This window comes from Centruroides sculpturatus, unplaced genomic scaffold (assembly GCF_000671375.1).
Source record: "Centruroides sculpturatus isolate CEXI.00-Female unplaced genomic scaffold, Cexi_2.0 scaffold228, whole genome shotgun sequence".
NCBI lineage: Eukaryota > Metazoa > Arthropoda > Arachnida > Scorpiones > Buthidae > Centruroides > Centruroides sculpturatus.
This window is the reverse complement of record NW_019384467.1, coordinates 608382-634358: the sequence shown is the minus strand read 5'-3', so window position 1 is coordinate 634358 and position 25977 is coordinate 608382. Positions and strand designations below refer to the sequence as shown.

Below are 25977 nucleotides of genomic sequence, written 5' to 3'. Positions count from 1 at the left end.
AAGAAATTTATTTTTGTCATTTTATTAAAAAAAATATACAATTATAGACATTTAACTAAATTCATTTTCATATATCTTGTTGGATAACAAAATAAATAGCAAAGAAATCAAAATAGAATATTTATAATTCTGTGATTTAAAATAATAAATAATATTAATATTTACCTGGTAAATGACCACGTGGTACAACTCCTGGATAAACTTCTCCAGATCTTGGAATACTGTAGTCAAGTCCTTCTGGTTTAGCTTGTGAACTTAAAATGCCACTAGGTTGCATATTATGGCCTGGATATTGTCCCATATTTCCATCTCCTGCATTTGATGTTCCTACACCAGACGGAGACTGTTCAGCACCTGAAGTTGCTACATCTTGTTGGTGATGTAAACTTCTACAATGAATCAGAAGTATAAATGATAAATTTGTTGAAAATATTTTAAATATCAATAATATACTATTTTTATTAAAAAAAAAATTACACAAACATATAACTAGAAATAACAAAATACAATCATTAAATTAAAATATAAAACTTTTCAGTAACAGATTCAAATTATTAATCATTGGGAAATCAACAAATAATTGTTTACTGAACTAAATCAATCCAATGGTTGTGACAAATTTCTTACTATCACAACAACAGTAAAAGACAATTGAGTTAATAATCCATATTTTATTATTATTATTTTTTTAATCATGGGTGTCATTTTCCAAACTGATTATATGAAATAGTCCAAATATCTTCTGAATTGATTGAATTAGACAACTGATCATTAAAATGGACTGATAATATTTAATTACAAAACTAAAAAGAGAATATTAATCTAAACATGTTCTGTAGGTCTAATATAAAAATGTAATTTATAATTCATCAAATAAGTTATAGTTTTAGACTAAACAATTACTTCATTAAACAAATACCAAAACCATAATTAAATTATTTTATTATAGGTCTTTCAAGCATGAATCTATTTTGTCATATTTAGTCTAAATTGATTGCAATTGATACACACAACATTGAACTGGTTAAATAAATTTTCAAGAAACAGGTTATAATTACAACCAAAAAGTTATTTCTTTCACATACTATGTTATTAGAGAACATTTTTGGAGAAAAATGCAATTATTTAAAATTTGTATTTTATTGTTTTTAGCATACTCCACTATAGTGGAGAAGTGCTTATCTTAGGACTTTGTGTGTCATTCATGTGGATCTGTCAGATTTGCACACACATGTTCTGTTCAATCCATTTATTGTGCATATGCAACTACTACTTGATTCCAAGAATTTATAAAATTTATTTTAAACAAAATCAATATTTGATTAGCTTTTATGGAGCATGCTATTAGATCAGTTTGACTAAGCTTGTTTTCTAAAAGATTATTGCTGACTAATGTCGTTATCTTCAAATTTAATTTTATAACCAAAAGTTTTTATTAAACAACATGGTGACTAAACCAAATTGCTACATAAACTTGTGAGAATGTGGAGTTGAGAGGGGATTTTTTTAATATTTTTGTTTAGTTAATACAGTAATACCCCAAACTTATGCGATAGGTGGGACCGAGCGATAGCCGTGTAAGTCAAATCCGCATAAGTCGGGGTATAATTTCACATTTTGTGTAAAATCCAAGTCGGATCTATGTAAGCTAATAAATGTTCTCGTTAATCTTATCTCGTCTTTTGATTCATTCATGGTTACAAGAAATCACCACATAGAGTCTCTCAAGTCTCCTTAGATATAACAAACACAGAAATAAATAACACAAAATAAATTGTAGCTATGTGTCAATTCCGCGCGACACGTCCGAACATGTAAGCTGAACAATAGTGTGGGGGGAGTGGGTAATCAAGAGTTGCGTGGCACTCAAACAAAAGACAAATCGACAAGATTTGGAAATCGCATAAGTCGAGGTATTACTGTATTTTAAAATATTATTTTAAAACAAGATGATAGAAAAATTATCTATCTTTGTTATCTTTGTACTTCCTCTTATTCACAGAGAGAAGCAATATAGTTCTTTTGAAACTGATTGTTGAGTTTGATGCCTCATTTGACTATTGGCCCAGAAATGGCTGACTTCCCCCTTGGGACAGAAATATGGCATGATTTTCGAACTATACCATTGGTGGACCAATGAGTATATAAGGTGAAGGGTCACCTTCAAACAGTGCTTCAGACGTGTTTTAGTCACCCTTTAGCCAGAGACTTCAGTCATGTATTAGCCATAGTTCTCACTAAATTTGGTGCTCTTGCCGAGTGCTGAATCATGGATCTATACAATTCCCTACTCTCCATCTCCAGATGTTGTTAATGCTCCTGACACCATCATCTTGCATGTAAGTAAGCAAGTAACAGATTGTTATTTTGATGTATACTTTCTCAAAACAAGGTCTATTGATATATAGTTTTTTGAGGTTAGATTGCAGAACCTTTCCATTTATATCTTTGTATAGTTATTTCATTTGATTAGTTTAAGTTTATCTCTATGTATAGACTTAATTAGTCATTTAAATAAATAATTTTTGTTATATTCTAACTTGTCCACATACCTAACTCCATTGTCATCCCCATGTAACCATGGAAACCCATCAAGTAAATCTTCCTAAGTTCTGATCATACTTGAAAGCTTGAAAATTAATTTTATCCTAACTGGTGTCAGGACCTGATGATAAAAAGGAGAGACCTCACTGATCTCCCCTGAATCTTGAAATTATAACAATAATCCTGATAGTGAGCGAGGAAAAACCAGAACAAGACTCCCAGCCTCACATTTGGAGTCACAGGAGGAGGTTACAAAACCCCTTGAGCCCACACTTGGCACAGAAGGACCCCACTTCTGTGTAAAATCCTTTGATCTCACAAACTGGTAACTGGTTTAGATGGTAGCTGATTAATACTTAGTACAATCCTATTGAATTTAGAATGAAACATATTATTGTGTGTATGACAGAGAAGAAACTAACAAAAAGACAAAGCTGAACTGACCACAGTTTTGAATAATGAAAATTTCGAAAAAATAAGAATATTCAAATATTAACAGTGAATATTTAATCAAGATTAGATTGTAATGTAAGCTAAAAGTTTTGGCATTTGTTACCATTTTTCCAGTGAATAAAAAAGATTTTATTTAAACTTGGCAGTTAACTGGATACTAATTGAAAGATAGTATTTATAATAATATAAATAATAACAATTGATTACATATATTGATTTTTTTAATTAATTAATTAAATGATAAGTAAATCAACTTACTTGGCAGAAGTATTAGTGCATACAATATATTCAACATCATTAGTATATGGATTCAGGAATGCAAAACTACTTGTTCGTAACCATACCCATTCACGGTTTTTGGCTCGGAACCGATACATTACAGACATCACTTGTCCTTTCAATTTAAGTACTAGAAAAAAATTTTTATCATAAATTCTTTCTATTGTAAAATAATTAACTTATAGAATATTATCTGTTAATAGAATGGTAAAATACAATTATTTTTCCATTTTTTTTAATAAGAATTATAATAGAAAAATCAAAATATAATAATATATTTTATTATTACACTTCATAGTGCACAAAATATTTTATTGTGTAAAGATTTTAGATTTTTCTTTAATGTACTTGACAATACTATTTCATTTTTCTTTACATTTCATGTTAATGAGTCAGTGAAACAAATGTAGCTTTATTAATTTGTTTATAGTATTTATACTATCTAATAATATACAGTAGGGTTGTGCTATAAACATGACCAATATGTTCAAGACCCTTTGCATAAGTACTGTATTTTTGCAGATTGACCAATATGCTGCATATAACTGGAGGAGACCAGCATGCTGAAAATTCTGGGGTTCCCGACATGCCGTTAAACTGCAACTAAAAATTAAATTAATTACATCTAACAAAACTAGTTGTTAATTAAACATTAAAGAAAACATTCTTCTGAGTATAATAAAATAATAACATTGTAATTTGACTGACTTAAAATCAGGAAGAAAGTTTTCCTTTACAAGGAAATAAAACAATTAATGACTTATTGGACTTATGTAGTAGTAGTTAGTCAGTGTGTGCTGCACTATCTATCTACCCTGACCTTAAAAATAACACCCTTCTCTCTAATTTCACACAAAGGGACATTAATAGGTGTAAGTTGAGATAATTTACAGCAAGTTTCTTAAATTTAATATGTTTATTTTTGCATTTTTGAATCAAATTATAATAAAAATAAAAAATGCACTTTTGGCATTCCACAAGTATTTTACATTGTTAGAAAAAAGACGAACAAATTAAACTTAAACATATAATCATAGTTTTTGATGTAATGTTGACAGTTTCAATTTTATAATAGAATAAAAATTTTGTTTGTTTCTAGAGAGAGATGTATAACCTCACTTAAACTGGCATGCCAGTTTTTACTATACATAAATATCTCATTTCATGGTTTTTTCTGAATAGACTGACATAACTGACAATCCATGAAAATATAGTAAAAATTTGCATAAAATAGCAAACAACCATTAATTACTAAGTATTACCTATATTAAAAAAAGCTATCACACTTCTTTTTATATATAAATAAAGCAAATAAACACTACATTAATAAATAAATAGCAACTAATATAAACAACACCTTAATATTTCCAGCAATAAATTAATTAATAAAATAATAACGTTTTCAACTATTTTTAATAGCCTTCTTCAGTTAATCAAACTCAAACAAAAGAATGCTAAAATAGAACGCAAGCAATACAAAAGCTTTAAAAATTCAAATTAATTCCAAAGTAAAATGAAAAATTGCACAGGTGGTTAATATAGGAATAAACATAACCAAATTAATGCTGCCATAATAAAATATATGTCTATTACAAGATATTAATTACTACCAGAAATTAATTATGCGCTATGGTAAAATGATTTCCATGCAGTGGATAAACCATCTGCATCTCTATGGTTAATGCATCCCGTGCCAATGTTTATATTAGTTGCTTTATTTTCCAATAAGTTGTTTGTTTATTGTAAACAAATAGCATAATACCTTACAAAATAAAAACAACTTTAAAAATTTTTTGGGAGCAGAATGTTTTTCTTTTCTCACTACATCTAAAAATTTTTCCTCTAAAGTAAGCCCTTTATGGCTTTTCTTTGGCTTATCAGAATTATCAGTATCACTATCCTTGTGCTTTGGAGCCACGTTTGCAAAGTAATTAGCATAAAGGAAACAGAGAAGCACCAATATCACATGGACACAATGTATTACCAGCAAGAATTCTGGACAAAGAGAATGCAAGTCCTAGTGTTTAAGACAAAACAAAGAAATGAGCACAGTAACACTTTCTTGGAATGAGAATAAATAAGATGCTGCAAGACTTTATGCAACTTAAAAAATGGCATAAATTTAGTGTGGAATTATACGTTTTAAAATTTTACATAGCTTCCATTTTTCCCTCCTAGATTGTCAATAGCGTAGAGCTAAAGCCACATGTGGCAAGTCTGTGTATGGCATGGTCACATTGTATATAATTTGCCATTCTTTGAATTAAAAAAACTTTGGTTAAATACTAATTTTATAATTTAACAAAATAAAATTAGCATTTTCCTTAATGTATTTCAGACAGCATTTTCACATTACACATGATTAGATATAATATCAGACTAGTCTGCAAATAATTCATTACATGTTGTTATGTTTCAAAGAAAGCATAAAACCTTCCCTTTTTGATATTAAAATAAATATAAATCAATTATAAAATCTAATTTTAATTAAATTTTCATAAATAATTGTAATTAATTTATAAATGAAGTTATATCAAGTAATTTATTTAATTTTATTTAAAATAATTATAATTTTTAAATTTACAATGTACAGGTATCCTTTTGTACAACATGGTTTGAAAATTTGGGATATCACCTATACAACATGACTTCACTCTAACACAGGTTGGGGATACAAAATTTCACAATTTTTAAGTGAAAACTCCATTATTTGATTTTTTAAAATTCAAGTCAAGCATGCATGCATATTGTCTCAAATTTGCCCATGGATTTTAGAATACTGATATTTTCAATTTGTTTTGTGCATTTTGTCAGGCATACTTTAATGAAAACTGATAGTACAATTTCTTCTTCCTTGTCCTAACTTTCCTATCAATCAGGTGTCGTCATCATTGCTTTCAGATTTTAGCATTCAAGACCCATTGTTTTGTTTTTATAGATTAATCTTCATATTTAATATAAAGTTTATTTAAACATTTTTAGATAAGTGCTGTTAAACTCTTTTTTAACTGTAGATAAGCAATCATTCATAAAATGATGAATGAAATATGGTGGTATCTCGATACTCAAACAATTTGGTGTCCAAACACAAATTCCAGAAAAAAGTCGCTCAGTACTCAACTGAACAAACATCATCCATTATAACAAATTTTCAATTAATAACATATTTTTATTTTGTCACCCATAAAAAATTTTTTATAATAAAAATAAAAACATCAACAAAAAAGCTGAGATTATGATGATACTTTGTAAACAGAAAATGCTCGGTTTAACTATATAAAATTCATATTAACATGTTGTGATGTTCTAATGACAAGTATGTAGACCAGCGAGCGGAACAGTACAATAAATACTCAATAGACTTCCTGAAACAAAGTATTTTATTTTTGTTTATGAACAGGTTCTTTAGAATCCAACTCCACAAAATACTTTCTTTACACAAAGGTGTTATGTACAGGCTTAATAAACAATAAAATATATTAGTGTGACAACTATACGTGGGCTGAAACTTACAACTAATAATTATATACTAACTTATATACTAAGGAATAGGAAGGGTAGTAGATGAAAATAGATAGAATAAGAAGATTGAAAAACCCTGACTTTTCCCTGAAACTTTTTGTTCTTTTTTTTGTAGATTTTTGCCTGATACTAATTTAGTATCTTCTTTTACATTTACTGTCAGAAATTCTTCTTTATAAACTTCTCAGTTCCTTGCAGTCTCCAGTCATCCTACTTGAGACCTGGAGCACTAGCTTCACATGTCCCTTCTCCTGAAGAGCTCAACCAAGAATTCCTGTCCCCTTCTTTCATGCACTCCCGGGCATTATCTCTTCTTTTGTTCTTCTGATTTCTCTGAATCGGTAATCCCACCCACAGGGAAAAAGGGTTGGAAAGGAAAGTTCTAAAAGAAGTTAGAACAAAGAAACAAAGAAAAAGGCTAAAACTAATTTAAATTAATAAATACATATATACAATATTATGGCTGACAGCCACAATGTAATACAGTACTTTTAATTGTGACTGTTAATTAATTACTGACTGGAAATAAATTATTGATTGCTTTAATAAACATATTTCTTTTAGTAATGAAAAAGTATAGCACACTTTTGTTAACTTTTGGAACATGACCCTATGCATTAGTCCTTTGTTTTGTGTAGCATGGATTTGCATAACTACTGTGTTATATGAGGAATTCCTGTACTTAACTTATTAATAAATAAACCAAATTTCAATATCAAAGATTATTTATATCTAAAAATCTGATATATGATTTTATAACTGAAAAATAATTGATTTGTCAATTGATAAGATACCTAAATTTGAATTAAGATTAAACTTTTTTAAAATTAGTTTCTTAAATTTATTATTTCAAATGAAACAAGTTTAAATAATGTTTTTTAAAAAATAAAAAAAAATTTAAAACATTGATATCAGATGAAAATTTACCTTGTTCAAAGCTTTCTTTCATATGGGTTTGATCTTCAGGGTGAAAAAAATCAAAGCATGTTTTACCCAATAATTCCTGAGGCTGATAACCCAGAACACCTTGTATTCTAAAAGTTAAGAATCGATCTTTATGAAAACTTCAATTTTTAAACACACATAAAACTAGAATGTGTATACAATATTATACAAATATATTTTATTTATCATATAGCAATTATTATATATAATATTTGTTTTGAAATTTAGGAAATTGTATATATTTAATAAATTTTAAATTCACTAAATATGTACAATTCTACATACCTATTATTCTTTATAAATATATGTATAAACATAGGCTTTTATCTACACAAATAAAAACATTTACCTTTGATCCACAAATGTAAATTTTCCCTCCATATTATGTCGAGAAATGAATTCATTGGAAGAATTAGAACCCATGAGATCACTGGTATTGGGTGTGCTTGTCACTTGAAGACGACCAATTGCAACTAAACAGCAATGGCTACCACTGTGAGCATCTTCTGGATCCAACCTTTCAATCTGAACACCTACATAAATATCTTCTTTATAATTATTACTTTACATTAATCACTTAATTTATAACTTCTGTTTCAATTACATTAACTACTCTTAGACCATAGAGATGAAGAAACAACTTACCAGAAGGAGGCCAATTTTTAATGTAACCTGTACAATGCACAACAGCATATGCATTGCCATCAGTTGATGGTCCCAAACTATTTCTTTGTCTAATTCGATGAAGATGACCATGACACATTGCATCTGGCTGAACATTTCCAATTTTCATTCGGCAAATAAAGCCTCTGCGTGAACCCATGCACAAGCGCATGGATGCTGCACAAAAATATATTTTAAATTATATAACCATTAGATATTAAAAAAAAAAACTTAAAACTAATATTTAAAAATACACTTAAGGATTTATTCTATTAATATACATTTAAAGAATTTGACTTCATTTTGTATTTACAATTTATCATTTATTTTATCCAGTGATCTATCATAAATAGATAATATTAAATTTAATATGACCAATTTCCATCTAGAACATTCTATTCTAACAAAGTGTGAAACTTGTACCCAGGAAAATTAAATTCTAAGCTTACATAAATTATAAGAGAGAAGTATTTTAAGATTCTACTTTCACCATTATATTATTATACAATGCTCTTAATAAAATCTCTTTGAAATTTTACACACTTTGATAAACCATATAAATTTTTTTTATACTAATTCATTTCATATACTTTCATATGCATAAAAATTCCTTAGAGAAATAAATAATTTCATTACAAATGTGAGAATACTTACATTGGTGACCTTCTTTCTTGACTGTTCCAGCTGTAAAGGAAAAAGAGAGAGAAAAAGATTATATTAGTGTCTTGCAATTTGCATGTCAGAGCATGTACTGTAATTATACCTTTACTTTTCAAAAGAAAAGATTTATGAAATTGTGAAATTGATGAATACAGATTATTCTAACAACAAAGAACTTTCTCACTCTTAATATAGTCTTAAAACTTATCTAGAATTCATCATGAATACTAATAGCAATGCACTGTAAGTTCTATTGTACTTTACTGAGTAGAAATATAATGCAGTAGTTTATTTAATATTCAAGACCAGAGTAGAGTACAGTCAGACACATGACAGGTATTTACTAGATCTGAAATTTAGCCTTTTATAAAAAGAATAAAATAATTTTTTTAAAGTTATTCTGCAGTTAAAATTCTATTCATTAAATAAATTATACTTAATTATATAACATATGTGTAAATATTAAAATATGTATCATTGAAAATATATTTAATTATAGATATCATCATTGACAATCTACTAAGCTTTAAAATAATAATTATTAAATTTTATAAATATGAAATTTATTTTCCAATATATTTTTCACACAGTCATAAACAAAATGAGAAAAATATAATTGCAACTAAAAGAGAAAAATATAAAAAAAAATCCACATTGTAAAGCACTATCCTTATTTCTTTTTTAAAATACAGGTATACCTCACCTTACATCAATAATTTGTTCCAGGGGAGGCAACTTAAGTCGAATTTACTTGTCACTAGGCTAAACCACAAATAACCATTCCCAGTTCTGTATTTTATTTATAAATGCATTTTTAATAAAATATGGTTAATAAGAATCTACTTTAAGCTTACAAATAAATAAATTTTAGTTTTTAATATAGTACAGAAAAAGTAATCTAAATTTACGAATGCATGTACTGTACTTGTAAATGTACAGTACATGTTTACAATTTGACGATGTTTACAGTACTTCGCAGACTCTTTATTTTTGAATGTGATTTGCTCTAAGACATTATAAAATAAGATGATTTTGTAAGGTTAAATAACAAATACAGTTATTAAAATTATTTTGCAATAGTAGAAAATAAACAAATTTATGTTAAATTTACCAGTATTTACATTCAATTTGTTTATTTACATCGCAGATGTAGATGGCTGTGAATCGTCAGCATCAACAGCTGATTCTGGCTGTAGTTGTTCGATATGCTTTTTAATAAGAAACTGGTCAAGAGTTTCTTGAACTGTGTTCTTCTTTTCTTCAAGGATTACATGATAAGGAGCAAAAGCTTCGTGACAAGCATGCATAACTTTTGAAAAGCATTGACCATTTGGGTCCATATCCTCGAAAATTTGAAGTCTTTTTTCAATAAAAGCAAACGCTTCCTGCATTTTCTTTAGGGAAAAGTGACACGGTTCAGGTTCAACTTCTTCTTTTTTTGCTGCTTGTTGAACTTTATCAAATCCTTGTTCGTTAGGGGCTACTTGTCTTTTTCAAATAAATCTATGAAATCCTTCTCCAAATCCATTTCCAGTTCTTTGTTCATGGTCACCAATGTTTTGTTGATTTCAACATTATCAAACCCCTTGAAATCATTCACGAATTGTGGGCAGAGTTTTTTCCACACACTATTCATAGCTGTGTTCTGAACATCATTCCATGCTGCTGCTATGTTCTGTACAGCCTTATATATGTCATACTCCTTCCAAAAATCATGAAGTGTGCATGACTCAGCAAGATCAGTTGCATGCAAAAATCAGTTGCGGCTACTGCTTGCCGCAATGTATGCTTCATATGGTAACACTTGAAGATTGTAATGACTCCCTGATCTATGGTTGTATAAGAGATGTGGTGTTCAGAGGGAGGTACACAATGGTAATGTTGGGGTGAAAATCTACAATGTTTTGCAAGTGGCCAGGAGCATTATAAATTATTAATAATATCTTAAAAGGAATCCCCTTCTTCTTGCAATAGTTTTCTGCTGCCAGGATAAAATGATTAAAGAACCAATCTTCAAAAATAACAACAGTCATTCATGCTTTTGGATTAGCCATCCATATAACAGGAAGAAATGCATTGGTTACATTCTTCAGGACATGGGGGTTGTGTACATGATACACCAGCAATGATTTTAATTAAAATCTCTAGCACAATTATCTCCTAACATAACAGTCACACATTCTTTTGAGATCTAGTAGCCTGGAATTGATTTTTCTTCTTTGGAAATGAAAGAACGATCTGTCAATTTTTTCCAATATAATCCAGTTTCATCAATGTTAAAAATGTTCAGGAAGAAACCTGTTTTCTTTGATAATCTTAGCCAATGCTTTAGGAAAATAGACTGCTGCTTGTTTGTCAACTGATGCACTTTAACCTTGCTTCTTAATAGAGTGATGACTTCTTCATTCTTTAAATCTCATAAACCAGCCTTGACTCGCTTTAAACTCTACATCTTTCTCATCTGGATATTTTTTGTTCAGGTCCTCAAACAAAGACAATGTTTTCACTTGAATGATTTCTTGACTAATAGCAGCACACTGATGATTCAACCTATCAATCCAAAGAGAAAGTAGTTGTTCCATCTCTTCACAGATTTTTCCTCTTTTCTTATTAATAACAGTATTCTTCATCCCTGGGGCATCAGATATGTGCCAAAATCCTTATTGCAAACAACAATTATCAATACAGTTGTCCGACTCATTCCAAAAGATCAAGCAATCAGTACAATCTTTTCACCTTTCTCATGGCATTTTATCATAGCCAGTTTATCTTCCAGCGTTATAACATGAGGCTTAGCACTTGCACTAGGAATTTTCTTAGAAGCCATCGGGGCAAAATATAAAGTCACAAATGAATGTGACATTCCTAGTGCAAGTGCTAAGCCTCATGCTATAACGCTGGAAGATAAACTGGCTATGATAAAACGCCATGAAAAAGGTGAAAAGATTGTACTGATTGCTTGATCTTTTGAAATGAGTCGGACAACTGTATTGATAATTGTTGTTTGCAATAAGGATAAGATTTTGGCACATATCTGATGCCCCAGGGATGAAGAATACTAAGAATATAAAGTCGCAAATGAATGAGAATGAGAGAGTAGGCAATAAGCCTACTCTCTCATTCATTTGTGACTTTATATTTTGTCCCGATGGCTTCTAAGAAAATTGAAATTCAGTTTAGTTTATGCATATGCACGGTATACATCTGCTTACCGTTAGAATGAGAGACGTTTAGTTTACTAACGGTAAGCAGACATTTACCATGCATATGTGTAAACTAAACTGAATTTCAATTTCATGTGAATCAAGAGTGGTGCTGACAATGATGCCAAATGGTAGATATTGGAACTACCGTGGAAAACACTAATATTGAGCTCCTAAAGACTGCTAAATAAGATGACAACACAGAGTCACAGATGTTTTCATATTTTGTTCTCTAGGATTAACATTTACTGTAAATGTACATATTTTAATATGATTTTATATACTTTTATTCTTATTTATTGTACAGTAAGATGATTTAGTGTGCTTTTAACGCTTTTCTAGTGATATTACAACTTCAATATTTGTGTGGACAGACGTAAAGTTGAATAAAATGACTTAAACTTGATTTTTATTTTTCCATATATTTTTTTTGACAAACAATGTAATCTAGAACGACTTAACTCGAAACCCAAGGTATACCTGTAATAGGTAACTCTTGGATTAGAGGTTTTTTAAAAAGAAATTATGTTCTGCAAATACACTTTATTATTATTTTCTTGTGAAATATTATGTCAAATTATTTTCATGGGATATTTACCAGTTTTATTTTCTTTAATGGTATTTCTCTTTATAACTTAAATACATAACTCTGCATAACTTACAAAAAATCAAAAAGCTTAAGTTAAACTAAATAATAACCAAAACTGATATTTTTTAAAGGCTATAGATATATTACTACTTCAATTAATTATAAACTAGAAGCAAGCAAAATCACAATCTCATAATACAATCAATTCTGTTTTTTACAGAGTAGAAATGTTTCTGAAAAATCTGTGTAAAAAACATACTGTTCTTATGAAAAAATGAAAGACTGATTCTAGAAATGCAATCATACAAAGCATCAAACTTTTTGAATTAAATTTTTCTGATGCTTCAGTGATGAGATAAAGTTGGAATGAAAGACTGATTGTTGCTATACACATTCAAATAAGTCATAAAAAAAGAGCCAAAGTTTAAAATTTACTTGAGTTGTTTAGCAATACTGTTAAATGCAAATTGTAAAAATTTTTTAAAGAGAGGAATTTTCTAGACAAAGAAGTATGAATACTTTTCTTAGAATTAAAATAAAATGAAACTTTTTAAATAAACAAATTTATTAAAATGTGTTAAATCAAAACAAATAAAGTTAAAAAAAAAGTTGGGTGCATTAATTCTTCCAATTTCTAGTATCAAATTTATTAAAAATTATAGATTTAATACAGTAGTGTAAACATTGTAAGGATAAAATAACTAACTTAATTCAATTGTCAGCTGGTTTTCTTTCATATTTCTTCAGAATATGTACAGGGTCTCAGCAATCTTAAAAATTATTGTTTTTATGATATGTAAATCTGATAAATATGTACACATTTATTATATATAGTTGAACATGTCTATCTCAAAAACTTTCTCCTGCATTATATATATATAAATGAGGATGTTTGTTTGCTTGCTATACACTCCTAGGCTGTTTGACCAATTGCCATTAAGCTTGGCAGTTATATTCACATACTTCTAACTTAGATAATGTCATGCATCTCACTCTAAAATACCGATTTGATTTCTATATACATTTGATTTGCTGGCTTTACATGTAGCACTATCCCTACTGGCAAAAAATTTAACAAAATAATAAACTAAATATAATTTTTACAAAAAGGATAATTTTAAAAAATATTATATTAGATTCACTTAATTACTGCTACAATGATATAGTGTGAAATAGATGCACTCTATCATTACTGCAACAGGTAGCATATAGCACTTGCCTGCATGGAATTGAAAGTGTTACCCTGTGAAAAGTCTACAAGTATTTAACTTTCCATATCTAACAACTTCAGTCTTTTCATTTCTGAATGGTACTTTCTTGATTCTAATAAATGTCCTCCAGTAGAGCAGATAAAACTACCAAACACTGGAACATAATTAGTTAGTTGTGGCATGGCCAAAAGGCTGACCATATGGAATTTTCTGGGTTTCCTTCATGTCAGTAACACCTAAATAGGGGTCAAGCTTTCCAAAAGTCTTCCCAAGATGCATCTTCCTTGGCAGATTGCTCACATGTCACGTTACTGTAGCCCAGGGGTCAGCAAACTTTTTTAACCGTCAACCCCCAACCGCTTCCCAAAGCCTCACATTGACCCCTACCGTAAAGTTTTATTACAAGTGTATGTGTATAAGAAAAAAAAAAAAAAAAAAAACGTTGTGGTCTCTGTATAAGCAAAAAAAAAAGAAAAAAAAGGTTCCCCTAGCCGCATTGACCCCCCCAATGATGTTGCATCGACCCCTGGGGGTCGATATCGACCAGTTTGGCGACCCCTGCTGTAGCCAAATAAACCAAACTAATTCTATAAATAAAGAATCTTCAAATACCGGATTAAAATACAAATATAATCCTTCATCAAACCCTTTAACCGGTATTAAACAAGAGTAAAATTACATGCAAACATTTTCGGATCCCTCTCTGGGTCTTTAAGGCTGTTATACACGGTAAGGAAATCCTTTGAGGATTAACCGTGATTTTTTTTCTATCTATCCATTTTTAAATAAAAATAATTCTTTATATGTTGGGAGATATTTTAATAAGTTTTGTAAATTACTATGTTCGATCCAGCCAGTTATATCTGAGTTTTTTTCGTCTGTTAAGCACATCCTTTGAGGATTTCCTTACCATGTATACCAGCATTTACTCAAGCAACTATTCTTCTTTAAAATTCGTTAGAACGAAGACAAGTAGAAAGAACTTCTTCAAAACTGCGATATTTGAAAAAAAATTACTTCTTCCGAACCACATTTGAAATGTCGAAATTCAAATATCAATGTGAATCACGTGCATTCCAGTATTCCGAAATGTGATGCTTGTTTTTCTTAAAAAGGTTTTTTTTATGGATTTTTTTACATTAACGAAAAATAAATAAATAAAGAAAATAAATAATTAAAAATAAAAATAGCATCTCAGCGAGTATGATGTTTTAATACCCTATTTACTATACATATTTATTAATGCGAATCCTCTTTCTGGAGTAGGACCTGCCATGCTAGGGACAGGGTAATCTCATCCCTCGAGTTAATAGGCGCAGAAGTGTTGTAAGCTTTGCAAATTTCCATTTGTTCCAACCATTTGAGGTGGTCTGTAAATGGTGTGGTAATGAAAAGTTTGGCATTGTCGAAGTTTGCCGAAATCTCCGGGCCTGACCCATATATGGATAACGACGTAGAACCCCTTTTGTGGAGGATGTCCCATTGGTGTTCAGTCCATCTGACACCAATAGCCTGTTTAGTAGCGCCAATATAGACCAGTTCCCTCTCAAATCTATGATCCGTGAGTGGGACAGCATATACCCCTGGTAGCTTATACTCGTTAGGTTTATCTTTTTCATTGAGTAGAAGCTTAAACATAGACGGGCATCTTCTGTATGCTAAGCGTACTCCTTGTTTTTTAGCTATTTTTTGATACAGGGATGTTAGGAACGGATTGTATGTGACTGGAACAAGTCGGTGGTCTTGTTCTACACTGTTCTGTGGAGGAGTAGGTGGGAGGCCATTGCTGAATTGTTGTGCCAATTTACGGACCATGGTGTTGAATCCATGTAGACTAGCGATGTTATGCAAATAGTTCAATTCTTGAACTAAAGTATCCTGTGTTGAGCAATGGGTTTAGGCCCTCTTAATCAGTGCTCTAAATGCCGCCATTTTATATCTGAACGGATCACATGAGTTCGCTGGGATATACGTTAAGAGGTGACAAGATTTGCGGTAGACAGATGTGTATATGGTGTCTCCTCCAAATGCAATGTTCAAGTCAAGGAAATGTACCTCAGATTCACTATGTTGCTCAAGTTCTATTGTAAGGCCATACGGATTGTTGTTCATCCTATTCACAAAGAGGGTAATGTTAGATTCGTGCCTCCATAAAATAATGATGTCGTCTATGTATCGCTTGTACAATACGATGTTGTGGCTGAATCTCGGAATTATTTTATTTTCCACTGTCTGATTACCAGTTCACATAGGTCACTTCCCATAGGTACGCCTCTGCCCTGCGCATACGTGTTTCCTCCAAATTGAAAAATTGAGTTGTAGCAAATCAAATGTGCTACTTCAAGAATCTGCTGGCGTAATTCCTGAGCATAAACGTTTCGTAATAGAAAATCTCGGAGTGCGCAAAAACATGGTGGTAATTCAATTGATGGATATAAAGAACGGAAATCCATGACCGAGATGTACGCGGGCTTTTCGGTGTTTTTCAGGAATACTATTAACTCCGCCGGATTGGAGATGGAGTATCGGTAATCTTGTAACTTTGGAGAGATGAAATCGTGCAAGAATGCTTCTAATTTGCACGTGGGTGCTGTGGCCTTATCAACTATAGGTCTCAATTTGTGGCCTTGTTTATGTGTCTTAATAAAAGCAAAAAGTTTGGGCGTATCCGGGGCGTCCATAACTATATCCCGCATTACGTTATTTTTCATTAACGTAAAAATTCATAAAAAAACCTTTTTAAGAAAAACGAGCATCACATTTCGGAATACTGGAATGCACGTGATTCACACTGATATTTGAATTTCGACTTTTCAAATGTGGTTCGGAAGAAGTAATTTTTTCAAATATCGCAGTTTTGAAGTTCTTTCTACTGTTCTTCGCTCTAACGAATTTTAAAGAAGAATAGTTGCTTGAGTAAGGACCCAGAGATGGATCCGAAAATGTTTGCATGTAATTTTAGTCTTGTTTAATACTGGTTAAAGGGTTTGATGAAGGATTATATTTGCAAACTAATTCTAATGAGCAATTATTTATTGTGACATTGTCACAATGCCAGGCTCCAATTTTTCCTGCTTTCATGAAAAAAATATTGTCTTTATCAAGACTGATGCTTAAGTTATTGCAACTGCATCAATTATAGAAAAAAGTCATGTGAGGCATTTGAAATCTGATATACACTGATATAGTGGCAAACATCTAGGAACTATGAGTACAGATTGAAGATGTGTGTGATATCATCAAAAACACTCCTGGCATTTTTTACACATGATGCTGCTATGACATATCAATAGCTTTTTGAATAGTAATGGTGACCATTTCAAACATCTAGTTTCTGCTTTTTAAATGGACCCTTGATAAAATTTTAAGACTTTTTCTCGTGTATGAGTGATTTTGAATCCATGTTGACTAGACATTTTTTTTTTTGTTTTTGTGTGTAGAATACATCTTCCAACTTTAGCTACACAATTTTTAAACATTGTGTATGTATATATATAGTGGACCAGTTTAATTTATCCAGTGAAATAATTTGAAAAATATGCATTCTACAAAATACTCATTGAACCAAAAAATTAGATTTTAAGGAAGAGACAAGATGGGACTATTAGTTTCATTATAGATGGTGCTACAATCAATGAAACAATGTTTTAAATTGACAATTTTTCGATGCAGATACAATCTAAATATTTATACAAGTTTTTATACAACTTTGCATAACTGTAAATTTTCATGTTGAATAAAGATACATTACAAGATAGCTATAAAATGGGAGTTTACCTCATTAAACTGGTCAAAGATAATTCTAATTTTTATAATGTTGGATCCACCTACAGAACTCTATAACAAGAAGAGTTCCAGAACCATATATCTAAGAATTATCTTTATTGTCCAAGCATATTTTTATATGAATATACAGTAGAGTGCCGATTATCCAAATCAATTGGGGACTGGGGTTGTTTGGAAAATTGATTTTTCGGATAACCGATTATGTACAAAAAATACATTATTAATATAGTATATTAGTATATCCCATGTTTAAATTTTTATCTGTTGCATGTCGCTTTGCATTGAATTTTTGTCGATGTTAATCCTAACAAAATTTTTTATAATAATAATCGTGGCTACTGTATCGTTAAAAATTATTTCTTTATTTTGTACAAACAAAATAAATATATTGAAAAATATAAAAACAAAAAATTTATACTTTATAAGTTAATCTAGTATCAAAAACGTTCAATTCAGCATGACAGTCCAAATGGAACGCTTTTGGTTAACTGACGTTTTGGTTGATTGGCATTTGGATAATCGACGCTCTACTTTACCTTAAGATTAATACATAGCATTATTAAGAATACAATGAAAAATAAACTTGTTCTAACTGAGCAGTTATAGAATTAATTTCCCATTATGCTTTTAAAATATTATATATTTACATCTTAAACAGACATTTTAGCATTATAAATAAACATGATGACTACAATATTTAACATCTGAGCATAGATTTTAAGATTTTTAAATTACTCTTCTCTTGAAGTTGATTTCCAAATTTTCATAACCCTATAGTACTAGTATGAGGGCTGTTTTTTTTTCAAGCTCCAATGATTCATAAAACAAAGAAAAGTGTAAATAACAAAATGAATTTATTACCAAAAGTTAGGTACAAACATGGTTACTTTTCGACATAATCACTGTAAAGATTGAGGCATTTGTCATATCTGTGAATGAGCTTTGAAATCCCTTCTTCATAGAATGTTGCCACCAGTGACTTGAGATGGGCCTTAACATTTTGAAGATTGTCATTAGTTCATTAGTCTCAAACATCTGCCCTGCTAGACATATTTTCAATTCAGGAAAGAAGTGGAAGTCTTCACACCTTTAAACATCCAGCATATAGCCCCGATTTAGCACCGAACGACTTACACCTCTTTCCTGAACAGGAAAAGTGGCTAGGAGGGCAGAGGATTGAGACTACTGATGATTTTCAAAAAAACGTTAGGGCCCAAGTTATTGGTGGCAATATTCTATGACAAGGGGATAAAAAATCTCGTCCACAGATATGATAAATGCCTCAATCTTCACAGTGATTATGTCGAAAAGTAACCATGTTTGTATCTAACTTTTGGTAATAAATTCATTCTGTTATTTACACTTGTCTTTTTTTATGGACCACCAGAGCTTGAAAAAAAACAGCCTAAGTAGTTTAATTATTTTAACATTTCCTGTAATTACTTATTTAATTCAATTATAAATTTTATGCAAATTTAAACTCAGTTTGTATAATACTGTTTTAAAATATTCTTGTTTAATTCTACTTGTTATAACATCAACATTTCTATTTCTATAGTTATTAATGTTTATTTGAATTTCTTATCCCATACTATTCAATGTAAGCTGAAGATAGTTAAAGTAACGGCTGAATGAATTTCTCATTAATTTTTTTTGACCTCTTTAAATAAGCAGTCTGTTTAATTTTTGATTTCAACATGATGATAAGTTTTGCAAATTTCAAAACAAATACAATAAATCTGGGAATGCATAAACATTATTAGGAAAAACATTACATAAACAAAAATGAAAAATTTGATTGATTCCATAACTTAAAAGTTGTACAAGGGCATCACACAACTTTGTCGCATGACGACAGAATTGAAGAGGAGCAGTAAAGATAGAAGTGATCCCTGCACTTGTTAGGAAAAGAAAAGGCTATCATTGTACCTGCTGGCCAAGGAAGAGATGATCTCTGCACATGCCAACAAAGAGAGGTGATCCAAGAACCAAGCAATGGCCATCAATTGCTTTGTTTTTTGTGTTTTGTTTGTTTTTCACACACAAATTCAGTTAAGTGTGCTCAGTCCCATCAGAGAGAACAAACATTGTCACTTTAATATCTCCATATATTGAAAAAAGTCATGAACCCTCATTATATTTTTGGATTCCTCATTGCAATTAATGAAAAATGGCAAAGTTTTATAAAAATTGGCCCATTAAATTTTGAGAACAGTTTATTATTTTGTTATATTTTTAAAGAATTCAGAGTTGTTTTCACATTAAATAATAAAATATAAATATATAATATCAGAACTGAGTTAGTTTCATTAAAATAACAGTTCTGAGATTAAAAGTAAAAAAAATTTATTCAATGTTTTTGTCCAACTGTTTTAAAAACATGATTATAAGTCAATTTTGGCAATTAAATAACATCAATACAATTTTTGTAATATTATGTAATTAAATGAACTTTATCATCAGTTTTTTGCTACTGCAATATTTAAGAAGTTGCATGAGAATTTCTAAATTAAATGTATTTTTTGTAAACATAAATATATCAATATTTTTTCACCACTTTGCTAAGAAGAGACTTATTAACATTAATGAAGTATCAAATATTCATTAATGTTAATATACTACAAACATCTAATTCAAAATATTTTAATGTTTATTATAATTAAATAAATTATTTTATGCAGATAATAAATGATAAATTATTGATTTAAATTTGTTAAATAATGATTTTTAAAATAAATTAATCTTTGATTTTCAGTTAAAAATGAAAGATATTTTTGAAACATTTTTATATAATAAATTTTTGAAGTTCTATGCAAGTTCATTTTGCAAAAATCATTTTAAATTTAATAATTTTTAGTTTTTAAAGTTGAGTTTTTGTTGGCCAAATTTTTGGCCAACAAATATGATACATTATAGAAAAACTAACAAAGATTAAATAAAAGAAGTTTCTTATAATCTTGTAAATAAAATAAACTTACATAAATATTAAAAATTCTATTATATTTTTTAATGGAAAATATTGGAATTATAATTATTAAATATGATAAAGAATTCCTATTAGTTTCTGATAAAAAACTAGTAAAAATGCACTAGTTATAATTTAGAATATTCTAAATGTTATTAATTAATGAAAAGGCAAGTTATTGTGAATACAAATGTAATGAAACAATCAAAATTAAATTTATATGTAAAGAGGAAGAGTAATACATATATCGTAAAAATGAAAATCATTCAAATTAGATACCCATCAATATTAAATATAAATTTGAAAATCTGGATTGAATAAATGCAAAAATTTAGAAAAGAAAAGACATTTCTCACATTGTATATATTTAATTAAAAATTAAATATTAAAGTAAACTATATGTATGTAATTAACTTATTTTATGTTAGAAGTTATATAATTTAAGAACAAATTCTATTTTTCATAATATATGTATATTCCAAAGAAGTTAAATAAATTTGATTTAAAATACTTTATATATTTATAAAATAAATATTATACACAAGTTTTTCTTATTTAAATAAATTGTGCACTTTAGAATAGTACTATTATTATTTTTTTAATTTTAAATAAATTACTTTATATTAAAATATAAATACTACTACTTACTTTTTAAATCTAATATACGACCAGAATTTGGGGATTCTTGCGTTGATAATTGTTCCCTAACCTTTTCAACATCTTCTGGATGTACTAGATCATAAATGCAGGCATTGAACCAATCAGACTAAAAGAAAAAAAATGTTTTTGAATTTAACAATAAAAATTTAAAATTATTTATTCGTCATCATTCCATTTTGCAAGAAAATATTATCATAAATTCTTAAATTTATCAAATAACTAACTAATTAAAACAAAGTTACAGAAAAAAAATAATGATTTTGTTTATTCAATATTTAATATACACAAAATATGTAATATCTAAGAAATATAAAAAAGATATATATTATTTAAAAACATATTCCAATTCTATTGACAAGAAAAACTATCCAAGTACTAAACACAGACTATATGTAAAGCTAGAATTATTATATCACTAATTTACAGTATCTTTCATATGTTTCCATCAGTCACCCAATGTTGCAAGATCCCAAAATGGAAAACTGCTGGAAACGCATGAAAGATATTGTAGATTAGTGATAATCAAGTACTTTTTTTAGAGAGAAAAATTTAAAAATCTAAAAAGCCAATGCTTTCAAACATTCATATTATATGACTCTAAAAATGACAGGTTCTCTTTATCTCATCTCAAACGAACTTCCTATCTACCACTGGAGGTAATATAATTCTCTCCATGTGAATATAAACCTTCTAAATCCCCAGTGTTACTCTTTTTGGCAAATGTTTTTGACCCTACCAGGGTCTTCTTCAGGCTATCGTTTTAATAAATTCAAACAGTGCAAAATCGAACAGGAATGGATTAAATGTGATTCAAATTGTAGAATGTCAACGTTCATATCAAAAATATAGAACACCACGTTCTTTCCTCGATGACGTTAAAGCTTGTGTAAATTGCGCTTGTAATAAACGACACTACACTCAATTATGTGTGGAGTGTTTCTTCATAGCAAAATTTCCATGCTTTGGAGATATTAACTGCATCTTTGGAGTTAATACATATGTTGTTTAATCCTGCTTTATAAATCTCTAAGGTCTCCATAATTCTTAGTTGGTCCATACATTGTGATAGTCTTACCATAGGGGCATTCTGTAGATCCACCTTTATTCCAGGTTCTGTGGCAGATCCTGATTTCCAGATTTATAAAGCAGGATTAAACAACATATGTATTAACTCCAAAGATGCAGTTAATATCTCCAAAGCATGGAAATTTTGCTATGAAGAAACACTCCACACATAATTGAGTGTAGTGTCGTTTATTACAAGCGCAATTTACGCAAGCTTTAACATCATCGAGGAAAGAACGTGGTGTTCTATATTTTTGATATGAACGTTGACATTCTACAATTTGAATCACATTTAATCCATTCCTGTTCGATTTTGCACTGTTTGAATTTATTAAAACGGTAGCCTGAAGAAGACCCTGGTAGGGTCGAAAACATTTGCCAAAAAGAGTAACACTGGGGATTTAGAAGGTTTATATTCACGTGGAGAGAATTATCTCATCTCACACAATTTCTGTACTTCTACACTAAAATCTGCATTTCTAGCATTGTCCTGGCTATTCTTCTCTTAACATCTTATGCTTATTAACCCATTTGACTAGCTCTTTATTAATATCATCACCAAAGTTCCTTGCCATTATTAATTATGTCAACATCAGTTGTAACTACTGTACTGTACATAACCAATTTACTTTACTTCTTATTTTTTTTTTTTTTTTTTGCCAATTCTCAAAGTTTTAGCAATTCAACATTACGCTGAAAATAATTACAACAAACATTTATTGCCTCTTATCAGAGACTGAAACAGTTACTTTATATTTATAGAAATCAAACTTTATAACAATGTAAGCAGATTTAAATCATTCTTCCTACACACTATAATATTATGTATACCATATACCAAGGGTGGGCAACCTTTTTTATAACATGGGCCAGAATAAATTTTACGTTTTTTCCGCGGGCCATAGTAGTTAATTGGCACCTTGTGACCTGTAAATTTTTAGTCTGCAAATATGAAATAAATAAATAAATAAATAAAAATAAATTAATTACTACAGTCGACCCCCCTATAACACTGTTGATTATTCCGTTTTATATGAATTCCATGTTGTATGAGTCACTTAGATTTTACAAATGCGTGTGCCGGGCTGTGAACAGCTCACCTATTTGTAAAATTTAAGTGACTTAAACACAATAAAAACAGCACTATGTAGTTGGATACGACAGACATTACATTTTCTAATTGCATAGCTTTTGCACATAGATTTTCTTGATGGATGATGCGATGAGATATAATTTAGAAAAATTCTGTTCTCCCATTTTTTGTTTGAATAAAGAAATGACTCCCTTATTTTTTCCTGTCATTGCTGCCGCAACACTTCAGAAAATAATATTCAATTTAAACTAGACGAATTACATCGAAAAATATTTATTTATAATTTCTTCTAAACATCTCGTGGGCCGGATAGAAACTCTTCGCGGGCCGCAACTGGCCCGCGGGCCGGGGGTTGCCCACCGTTGCCATATACCATATTTACTTGAAGGTAATGCATGCAATTAAAAACATCAACAAACAGTTTCCTTTGGTTTCAATGTTTTAAACATTGAAGGCATATGAAGGCATGGAAACAACAAAACAATCCGAATAAAGAGTTTGAAAAAACCAAATGATGACCCACTACTATAAAGGAAGAGAAATGGAAGACACGGAAGGAGTGCTAACATATCAATAAGATATGTGATCACTCGTTTAGATATGTACGTGAAGTTTTCTAGCTTACACTTGAATCTAATCCCATCATTAATTCTACTATGCATTGAATTTTGTAAACAAAATTCAGGAAAAAAAAAGTGCAAGTGAAATTTGAGTAAATATGTTAATTTATTTTCTTTTTTCTTTTTAATCAATAGATTTATTCTGTATCTTCAAAATAAACAAAATATTCTATGCAAAAAATTCATCTACAAAAACTACATAGAATCTTTCTATTCTTCTGAATTATAAAAATCATCAACAATAATTATATATCATAATTACATGATCATGTAATTATGTGTATCTCATAATTATAAGATATAATTTTGAGATATACATAAACATATATAATAAGATTATAAAAATATCAAATTTATTATTTGAGAGTTGTAAGTAGAATTAGAGCAAAATGACACATTTTTTTTAAATAACTATTTTATTCATCCAAAATTTTATTTTTATAATTTTAATACATTAATAACATCATGTTATAGGCATTAATATTTTAAATTTACTGTTAACTTGCACATTTTTCTAAAATTCAAATTTTTTTTTTTCAAAATTTGAATTTCAAAAAAATTGGATTAGATTGATTCATTAAAAATTACTGAACGTTGTAAAAAGATAAATCATTTAGAAATGTGTAGTTGTTCTTTACAATACCCCAAAAATACAAAGCTGCTATACAGTACAATATCAGGAATGTGCACAGATTTTTTTCATTTTCTTTTTCTTTTTTTTTTTTAAAGGAAATATTAATTTCCAAATTCTGTTTCTTTTTCAAATAACAAACTTTATATTCAGATGGGTTACATAGTGAAATAATTTTTCCAATATATTATTCTATCAATATTTCACATAAATAAAAATAAATCAAAATAGAGCATGTATGTATCAAAAAACTATTGCAGTCTGCATCAATATGCCCTATGACTGATTGTTCAATAAACATTGTTATTATCAAATACATAAAGTTTATTTTTTCTTGAAAAAATAATAATCAGCAATATATGTATCCACCTAGAACAATTTTCATAAAAAAGTGTTAAAATTATAATCAATATGTATTCAATGTGTTATTTTTTAACCATCAATGAAATACATACACATTATTCTTTAAGTACTGATAGAATACTGAATTCTAACTTTTCATGGCAAGACTATCTACTGTTAACAACATTTATTAATGAATGTTGGAAATATTGTACAGTTACATTTGAAAGCTTCATAGTTAATGTATCAAGGTGCCCCACGTATCACTTTACATCAATTTCTCTTTTATCCAATTCTAAATCTCTGTTTCATACAATATATCATCTTTCTGACATCTATTTAGAAATTTTGATATAATCCATTTTTTCTTTCATATAAAATGCTACATTTTGTATGAAAAAGAATTATTATTCATATTAAAATTTCTAAGCAGATTTCAATAACAAATACAAAGTCTTTGCTAGCTAATATATAATTATTGATATTAGTTTTTTTCCATTAAAAAATAGTAGGTTTTGCTAATAGAAACACAAAAAAATTAATAATAAATTTTTATTAAATTAAAGAACAAAGAAAATAGGTGAATTAATTTTTTATGCACACCAATTAGATAATTTAGACAAACCAAAGTGGAAGACAAATGACAAAATGAAAAACTTAAATATACATGGAGTAAATTACTCTTCTTGATTTTATCAGAAATTTAATCAATAAAATTACATAGAGAAATAGAAAAAGTCTAAACT

The 25977-nt window shown here is 29.1% G+C and overlaps 1 protein-coding gene across 4 annotated transcripts in view; it reads right to left on the bottom strand.

Annotated features, from left to right (window-relative positions):
• The window catches only part of LOC111621066 (aryl hydrocarbon receptor nuclear translocator homolog), a 152498-nt gene that overhangs the window by 11378 nt on the left and 115143 nt on the right, over positions 1-25977 (bottom strand). For all 4 annotated transcript variants that reach the window (XM_023363120.1, XM_023363122.1, XM_023363118.1 and 1 more), the window contains 7 exons: positions 21469-21586; positions 9061-9090; positions 8389-8583; positions 8093-8276; positions 7726-7832; positions 3256-3406; positions 166-389 (listed from right to left, as the gene is read on the bottom strand). In XM_023363120.1, the coding sequence (XP_023218888.1) occupies positions 166-389; positions 3256-3406; positions 7726-7832; positions 8093-8276; positions 8389-8583; positions 9061-9090; positions 21469-21586 (1009 nt within the window). The remainder of the gene's footprint in view (positions 1-165; positions 390-3255; positions 3407-7725; positions 7833-8092; positions 8277-8388; positions 8584-9060; positions 9091-21468; positions 21587-25977) is intronic.